At 57.8% G+C, this 9,181-nt stretch overlaps 1 protein-coding gene across 1 annotated transcript; it reads right to left on the bottom strand.

The window, feature by feature from the left end:
* Nucleotides 1–305: 305 nt before the first annotated feature.
* Nucleotides 306–7,873, bottom strand: PDX1 (pancreatic and duodenal homeobox 1). The gene is made up of 2 exons (XM_001492067.3): nt 7,347–7,873; nt 306–3,648 (listed from the first exon to the last, which is right to left on the bottom strand). Exons 1-2 carry the CDS (start codon nt 7,747–7,749, stop codon nt 3,203–3,205), a joined length of 849 nt encoding a protein of 282 aa, XP_001492117.2. The 5' UTR covers nt 7,750–7,873; the 3' UTR covers nt 306–3,202.
* Between the last annotated feature and the right edge of the window lie 1,308 nt (nt 7,874–9,181).

The following is a 9,181-nucleotide window of genomic DNA, read 5'->3' as shown; positions in this document are numbered from 1 at the left end:
CCCTCGGGCCCACGGTTCGCGTCCACTAGCCAGTTGGCCGAGGGTGGCAGCGCAGAGTGAACCCCACGCCATCGCCCTATGGGGGCTGATCTACACCCTGCGGCCCAAGGGGTCGGGACAAAGTCCTTCGCCCCGCTTCCGCCGCTCTGCTGGAGCCCCGAGTGGCGCTCCCGGCGGAGCGCGTTCCCTCCTTCCTGTCTTCGAGGCCCGGGCTTCGCTCTCCGCACCTCCCCGGGCCTCCCAGGAAGACTGGCCCCTACTGGCAACCTCGCCTCACCTCCGCCACCCCCGCCGCGTTTCGCGACGACTGCGCGCCAGGCCCGGTAATAAACTCTTCAAAGACATCATCTCATTTCATCCTCGTTAAGAGCTCATTTTATGCAAGAGGAAACGGAGAATTAAGCGATTTGCTCAAGGCCACGCGGAATTCAGGCCCTGGGCGGCAGCACGTGAAAGCCGAGCTCTCCTCCGCGGAGCTTCTCCGGCGGCTCGGGCTCGGCCCGGAGTCCCGGGAGCCGCCGAGTGGCGCTTTCAGCAAAGCTCAGCGCTCCCGGGCGGGCCTGGGCGGTCGGAGGCCGCACGCCTGGCCGCCGTCAGCCCCCGCGCGCCCCGCTGCCTGAGCCGCGCCCGGGCGGCGCGCACCTCGTCTCCCTTGGTTCGCGAACCCTCGGCCAGGCCACCGGCGAGACTGGGACGCGAGCCTCGGAGAGCGCGGCGGGCTGGGTGTGGAGCTCTGAAAATGTCCTTGGCTTCTGATGACAAGTCGTTGGGCCGCCACCAACTGGGCGGCTGAGCTCCAGCTCGTCCTCCCTCCACCGCTCAGCATCAGCTTCCCTTGGGTCAGAGGAGGCGAGTCTCAGTTACCTGGCGAAGGTGGCTATGGGAAGTCAAAGGCGTTTACGAGGAAAGGCGTCGTAAAACCAGGGAGCGCGCAGTGAGGGTCAGCGGGTATATGCACAAGGGTGAGAGCAACAGTGACAGAGGGGCTGCTAGGGCCGGCAGGAGACCCGGGGAATCTGCAGCAGCAGCTCCCTGGTTGCTTCCGAAAATGATGATGGCATAAAACAATAGTTAATATTTGTGGAGGGATAACTATTTTCTAGATACTGAATTAAGACCTTTACACATACTTGGTTTAAACTTCACAACTCTATGAGGTAGTATTCACCTCCACCTTACAGATGAGGAAACCGGGGCGCAGGGAAGCTGAATAATTCTCTCAGGGTCACGGGCCAGTATTTGAGGGCCCGGGGTTCCAACGCAGATTTGCTAGACTCCAGAGCCCGGGCGCGTGTGGAGAGGCTGCAGGGCAAGGGCACCGTCTTCCCTGTGAGACCGCTCACTGATGAGAAAGTTCCCCTTTCTGATCCATGGGACCTTCTTTTCTTCGTAGGAGCCTTATGACTGGATTTCCCTCGAAAAAAACCAGAAGCAAAAACCAGCAAGAAACAAAAACAAGCCCTGAGTCTCTTTGCAAAAGAAAATAATAGCGACTCCTGGGAGTTGATGGCCCAGAACGGTGGGAGCGCTCAGAAGGCGTGTTCAGGCTCACAGCCGGGCTAAGACGCTCATCCAACATGGGGAGGAGCAGAGAGGCCCCAGAGGTTGGAAGCCCACTGTCAACGCCTGTTTGCCCCTAACACAAGACACTCTTGGCTCCAGGGGCGGAGATACAGCCAAACCAACACTTCCTTTGAAAGAGCCTCAGAAAAAGGCCTGGCCCGAGCTGCGGCTTTGGGAGGAAAGAGAGCCGCTCATGGCCCTGGCCAGCTGCGGGCTTCCGGGCTGGTCACTGTGCGGCTGGATGGGCTGCTCCTGGGCTCTGCGCCCACTCAGCGCTAGCCAGCGGGGCTCTGAACCCCCCATGCCGCTGGGCTATCTTGCCTAAGAAATTCATCATGAGAGGTGATTCAAGTTAACAATGAAACAAAACCGAAAATCCACCAGCTCATATGCAGTTCCAACCCCAAACCCAAACGTAGTGTTTCTTAATTACTTGTTTTCCCTCGTTAGTATTGAAAATTAATGCGGCTTTAACTTTTTAAATGAAATGGAATCATTGCATCACAAGAAAGGTTTGATACAAAGCGAAGGGAATCTGTTTTCATCTCTTTCCGTGTTATCCGTATTTATTAAGCATTTTCCACAGACATCACCTGAACACAAGGCCCAGATCCTGAAAGGAGGAACTGACCTGGAAACTACAGACCTGTTTGTAAAGAATTGTTAGGTAATTTTAAATCTTTAAATAAAAGTAACCAGTTTTCCAAATTCCCCAACCACATATTTTTAAATCACTTCTAAACATGTGGAAATCAGACCGGCTCTGTGAATAATTTCCAAGGTGGGTCAGGCCACCCCGCTTGCCTTCCACAAAGCGACCCCCCTCCCCCGGCTCCCCCCAGTTCTGAGACCAGGAACTAAATCCACACCCTAAATAGAACGCTCCAAATATCTTCAGTTTTGTGATCACTCAGGGGTCCATCGTTCTCGCTCCAGACCCATTTCGCCTGCCCTCTCTGGAAGCGTTGGGCCAGCGGGTCAGGGACTCTCCCTCCGCCTTTACACTCCAGCCGAGCCGCTGCCCGCCCACCCTCGCAAGAAGTTCTCCCCGCAGAGGAAAAGGTGCCGGTAGAAGGATGCGCGCTGGTGAAGGGCGTGGCTTTGCTAAAGGGATTTTAAAAGGAAGAGGAGGAGGAGGAACTACTCTATTCCACAGGCATCAATTTCACTGGGTCTTTGAAACCTCAGAAGTTTCCTCTCAATTATTTTTAAACGTTAAGGGGAAAGGCCGAATAAAAATGGCTGCTTCTGGTCGCTCCATCCCGCTTGCCTGCCGTGCGCTGGGGAGCGGTCCGATTTGTACAGTTTCTGTGGTCTTTTGAAGAGATGGCTTCTCTAAAGGACTGATGGGACCTGCACAACAGCGATGCACGTCGCCAATCCAACAATACCTCCAGACGAGGCCCCAGATATTACAGAAAGCGTCTTTTCTCCTTCCAGAAGGTCTGCCACCGTCTCACCACGGCGCCCCAGTTGGCACAGGCGCCTGAGAGCACTGTTCTCTCCTCCCGTCTGCCGTGGGCCCCGCAGCTCCCGCCCATTGAACCGCCAGGGCCGGTCGTCCACACCCGGGGCCAGGCCCGCTCCCTTCTCCTCTGCGAGTGGTTGAAGCCGCCCGGCAGGGAGGAGTGCCCATCTCTCACCGGGGCTCCTGCGGCCGCCGGGGCGCGACACCCGAGGGCTGCGGCGAGGTGCTAAGGCCAGGCGGCAGGCGGCCCTCTCGGGCTGTGGCAGGGACAGCAGGCGGCACAGCACCCCCGGGGGGCGGTGGTGGCGGCAGTGCCAGCAGCTCCTCGCCTGAAGTCACCGCGCAGTCTTGCTCCGGCTCCACGTCCCCACCACCCCCGGCGGCTGTCCCGCAGCTGCGCTTCTTGTCTTCCTCCTTTTTCCACTTCATGCGGCGGTTTTGGAACCAGATCTTGATGTGTCTCTCAGTCAAGTTCAGCATGACGGCCAGCTCTACCCGGCGAGGCCGAGAGATGTATTTGTTGAATAGGAACTCCTTCTCCAGCTCCAGCAGCTGCGCGCGTGTGTAGGCGGTGCGCGTCCTCTTGTTCTCCTCTGGCTCTGCAGCATAGGCACCGCCTGCGGGCGACACAGCACGTGAGCGTGGTCCCCGAGTCCCTGGCTCCTCCTGTCCTGCTCCTACCCACGCAGCCCAACGCTTCGGTCCCAATCATAGGAGCCCCGGCCCTCCCAGCCGCTCCTGCCACCGAGTCCCAGCCCCTAGCCCAGAGCCCAACCTGGGCGCACCCAGCCCTTCTCTAATACAGGCTGCCTTTTCGTGGAAGTCAAAGCTGCGCCACATCTCTCCGTGAGCCCGCAGTGGCCTCTGTAAATGAGTGGTTCTCCAACGAGTTCATTTAACTCGTGTTTGGGTTGGTGCTGATTAAAATGCACATAATAGATATTTAAACTGACTCAATTCTACAATGCCATTAATACAGGACTTACTTTAAAAACCCACAACCTTCTGACGATGATCCACAGTAAGAAAAACATTTCAGATCACTACCCAGTTCATAGGCTGATATATAACTGACACAAAAAATTTCAAGACATAATACCAACCTTTACCACATAGGATGCTATCTAATTTTTCCTATTGTTTACTGTTTCGTTTTTTAAAAAAATCAACCCAACAAATTGATTTCATGACCGACTAATGGGTGCAACCCTCAGTTTGAAAAGCCTTGAGCTAGTAAAAACCCTGGGATTATGATATAGAGTGTTATAGTTGAACATATATTATCTGTCTATGTAGCTATATTATTGTAATCAGTCCCACCTCAATAGCCGGTAAATTCTCTATAATTGTCATTTTAGCCTCTGTCGGGCCCCTGCCCTCGAGGAGAAGGGAAACGATTCTGGGCTCCCAGGAAGGTCGTTGTCAGCCCTGCCCTCTATGTCCTGGGCCCCAAATGCTGACAGAGGCGGAGAGGGTATGCGTGGGGACAGATCCCTGCTGGGGCGCTGAGAGCCCGCGGAGGCGGGAGTAGTGGTGGGGTTCAGGGCTGGGGGATCCTGGCTCCAAGTCCCCTTCGAGAGAAAGCAACGGCCCCGGCCTGGCCGGGTAGGTCAGCGCCGCACGCACATCTGGTGTGTGCTGCTGGCCCCTCCAGGTCCTGATCTTTTCGCGTCTGTGCGCAATACCGACGGCGCGGTAAGTTCCACCAAAACTCCGGGAAGAGGCCTAAGTCGGCTTGTCTTAGGTCAGAAGTATGCGGCATTTCCCTCGTGACCGCTGGCTAAGCCTTAGGGAGCTGAAACGCTAGCGTGTATGTGTTTGGGGGGAGGGTTAATTACAACATAGAGCCTCCCACTTCCCCCCGCGGAAAGGAGGCGCCCAGAAGCCAAGGCAGAGGCTAGGCCCCAGTCAGCGGAGGAGTCCTGCTCGCTGGGGGCATCTCCGAGTCTTCCACTGCCAAGCCTTCCTTGGCCTGGGAGGGAAGGAGGGAGCCTTAAAGGAACATTGATAAAGGCAGTCCAACGTTCTTAAATTCAACCCACAACTTCTCGGGGTTCTGTCCCTCTTCAGCGGGCCCCACTAAGGTGCTGCGAGAGGGTGCGCGGGGGATCCACTACCCCAGGGGACTTGTGCCCAGGACGAATTGGCAGGGGATGGAGGCTGTTGTTGGTGTTACTGGGAAGATGTCAAGGGCCCCAGGTCTGCGCTCTTCCCTAAGGCGTAGGGTGAGGCCGTTTAGGGGCGACCTGGTCAGCCAGCGAGGCTGATGCAGTGCATTTTTTATGTCGTTTTCAAAAGTCCCTATTATAAGTATTCATATCCGTACTACTAATGAAAGCCTTTGGTCACTGCGTTTTCCCAGGGGCGTGAAACCCCACGAGGAGCGGCAGACGGGTTCACAAACCCTTGAAGTTCGGCTCTTCCGAAAGTTTCCGGGGAGGACCGCTCCGGCTGCGGCAGCACCTCCACCTCGAAGGCAGCTTCCAGGAGAGGGAGGGTGGGCTCCTCCCTGCGGGCTGAGAGCACAGGGGCTCAGAGGGCGCTGGCAAAGGCCTCTCCAGCCCCTGACTCTCCAGCCCGAGGATGTCACCCTTCCAGGGACCCTCCATTCCTGGGCAAGACTGCTGATGTTCCTTCGGATTTCACTTTCTGGCTCCTTGGGTCCACCCAAGCCCAAGCTCCACCCGAGCAGGGGTCACACCCTGTGGGGGAGATGGGGAAGTTACCACGCCTCTGGAAACCTCTTTCAGGGCCTCCCTCGCCTTTTTCCTGAGGAAGCTGCGAGCAGGGCCGGGAATGTCGGAAACGCGCGTCCCCAGCGCGCTGCGGGAAGGGACCCCTCGGAGGGACCGCAGCTCCTGGCAGGAAACTACGGGCTGAAAGTCCCCCACTCCCAGTCGAGGGACGCCATTCTCCCCGGTTCCCAAGAATCCCGCACTTCCCAAGACTCCAGGCCTTTGGCCGGGCCCGCGCGCGCTGGGTAAGTACACAGAGGCGCCTCAAGTATCTGGCGCCCCCTTTGTTCGGGGTTTCGCTGGAGTTGGGGGAAGACTGCAGCCGAGTTTGGGCCCTGTCCTGTCTCAAGAGCTGCCCAGTCCTCACATTCAGCCTTCGAGAGAAAGAGAACTAGGGAGAGGCGAGCCCCAGGGACCCTGGGCAAGCCCAGACCCCGCAAAGGCCCGCATAGCTGCTCAGTGGTCAGTGTCAAGCAAGCCGGCTAGACCCGGCAGACAGGGCGCCGAGGAGGGAGAGGGAAGGGAGGGGGCGCCAGCTCGAACCTCTTTTCCCCTACTCCCGACTGTTAGTTGGAAGAAAAAGAAAAGTCAAACTAGTATTTGCAATGCAGGTGTGACCAGAAGTGGCTGAGGCGCGGTAGCGATAACATTGTCTTGCAGAGGTGGCGCAGGCCACGCAGGAACTCGCCGCCAGCTTGGGGCGGGGAAGGGACCTGCGGACTGCTCCGCATCTCCGCCTCTGGGGAAGACCTGTTCCACGCCGGCGCCTAGGGCTACGGGGAACCAGGGCTCCCGTCTCCCTGAGCCGGCTATGCAAAGAGGGCATCTCCTTCCTCAAACTTACTTGCTGGGAAGCAGCGCGGGGAGACCCTTTCAAATGCTTTTGTTTGTTGAAAAATTAATTGGCATCGCAGACGCCTCTCCCAGCTGCCTGGCTCCGAGGGTGAGCGGCCTGTCCTCGGCCTTGGGGTGACCGCCCCTACCCCCCCCCTCCCCCGCCCAACAGCTTTGCAGGCTTGGGTGCACTTTTCCTTCCCTGCTTTTCTCCATCTACCGGGGGGTCCCCTGAGTCTGTCTGCCTTCTCTAATGAAGCTGCCCTGGAGGGCTGCAGAGCGAGAGAGGGCCCGGGGCTCTGAAGGCACGCTCTGGTCGGGGTCAGAAGGATCCCAAAGCCCTCCTCGGCTTCCTCAGCGCGCGCTCCTGGGAGTCCTGGGCGGGCGGATCCCCCGGCTGGAGGAGGATCCTGAGGGTCCAAAGCTTTTGAGCTCGGCCAGGCCTTGGCTTGCATGGAGCGCGCAGGCTCCTGGAGTTCAGTGTACAGGAAAGGAAGGGGTTTAACCTTCCAGGAAGAGAGTTGAATGGAAAAGACGCTCCACATTGGACCAGAAAAGAGCTTCTGTGAAGGATGGCCACATTGGCTCTCTGTGTAGTTTAGTCTGACCCTGGGTTATCCATGGGGACTGGGAACGCGAACTGGGAGAGGGTCCTGGGGAGCGCTTGGAGGTAGCGGCAGCCGGGCTGAGGGAGGGGGGTGCGGGGGCGGGGGGGGGGACAAAGGGGCCCCGGAAGCCAGGCTTACCTGCCCACTGGCCTTTCCATGCGTGAGCCTTGGTAGACTTCATCCATGGGAAAGGCAGCTGGACGCGGCTGGGCTCCTCCAGGGCGCCTGGCTCGGCTCCATCCGGGAAGGGCCCGGCCGGCGGGTGGGGGAGCGCGAGCTGAGCAGGGAGGTGGTGGTGGAGGTGCGCCACCACAGGGTCGTCGGCGAGGGGGGGCACCTCGTACGGGGAGATGTCCGGGGGGCTGCCCTGCTCCAGCGCGCCCAGGGCGCCCGGGAACGGGGGCGGCGGAGGTGGGGGCTGGCGGCCCATATACAGGCACGCAGGGGGGCTGGCGCTGAACTCTGGAGCGGGGCCCCGCTGGAACGCGCACGGGTCCTTGTAAAGCTGTGTGGCCGCGTAGTACTGCTCCTCGCCGTTCATGGCTGCCGCCCGGGCTTGGGTACCGGGAGCAGGGAGCTGGGGCCGGAGACGCGGAGCTGTGCGGCTCTGCCACTCCGGGCGCCACCCCTGCTCGCTTTGACAGCTCCCCTCTGCTCGCAGAGGGAACCCGCCGCCGGCGGGGACTGGCGGGCCGGCCGCCGCGCCATAGGCTCCACGGCGCCCCACGTGGCTCAGGCTGGGGCCGTTATTGGCCTGGCTGGCTGCCTGAAGAAGCAAGGCCCAGGTACTCAAGAGCACCTGCATTTGTTTCAATTTTCTCTCCTCGCTGAGTTTCTGCACACACATGTACGCGCAGCTGGCAGTGCTCTCCAAAGCGGGGCACGCATGAAAACATTAGAACTTCTCTCCATTTACAAAAACTTATTTTCATCATACTTTGAACGATCTATTTCCCTTGTATGTTTGATATGTACATAATATATTAGTTCATTAATATACTTGATAAATGTGCATATATTGAGGTGGTACACAAACTTTTTTTTTAAGATTTTATTTTTTCTTTTTCTCCCAAAGCTCCCCAGTACATAGTTGCGTATTTTTAGTTGCGGGTCCTTCTAGTGGTACACAAACTTTTTTTAAATGTTAGGGAGCAGGGTCCAAAAGTTTGCGGACTCCAGCTCTGCAGGTCGGCGCGGTTGGTTCTATCTTATTTATGACATCTGTACACATCCACCAACGATGTCGGTGAGCTAGCACATTCAGATCCGGCATTCGTCGTCTGTTTTATCGGCGTCTGTGCTCTGGGGACTTCTGGAGTGTAAACTGTAACTTCAGAAATACGCACAGTGGCTTTTTAACTTTTTTAAATTGAAGGGCAATATTAATTTTGATTTTTGGAAATTGGGGCTCCTTTGGCCAGCTCAGAATGCAGTGTCCTAATGTGGCAAGGGGGAAAGGAGTAGCGTCCTCTCTTGCGGCTGGGAGGCGGGGGCAGGAGGCTGGCACGGGGTTTTCAGATCCTTCATGGCTCTGCCCTGCACGGATCCCGAGACCCGGCCGGAGTCCGTCAGCCGGAGACCGTTTACTCCGAGCACGGTTGAAATAATGCAGGCCCGAGACAGGAGAGGAGTGTCTAGAAAAGAAAGAAAAGCACTGCCTTTTTATGACGACGTCAGTCTTCGGCCCCCACTGGCTCAGTAACTTCTGGATACTCTAGGGTCCTGAGAGACGCTTTTTGGGACCGAATGGTGCGGACCGACTATCTCCGGGTCATGGTGCCACCCAACCCCCGGCCTGGGCATGAAGAACGCCGCAGGCCCGGGTGCTCGGGGCGTCCCGGGAGGCCTCAGACCGGGCCCTGCCGAAATGACCACATTCCTCGAAGTACCACGGAGAGATTTAGTAAAACTGGACATCTTTGCAGAAAAGCCTCGGCAAGAGGGAGCGTGAACCACATGGAACCAGCAAGAGA

This window comes from Equus caballus, chromosome 17 (assembly GCF_041296265.1).
Source record: "Equus caballus isolate H_3958 breed thoroughbred chromosome 17, TB-T2T, whole genome shotgun sequence".
In the NCBI taxonomy this organism is placed as follows: Eukaryota; Metazoa; Chordata; class Mammalia; order Perissodactyla; family Equidae; genus Equus; species Equus caballus.
This window is presented reverse-complemented; position numbering and strand designations above follow the sequence as displayed.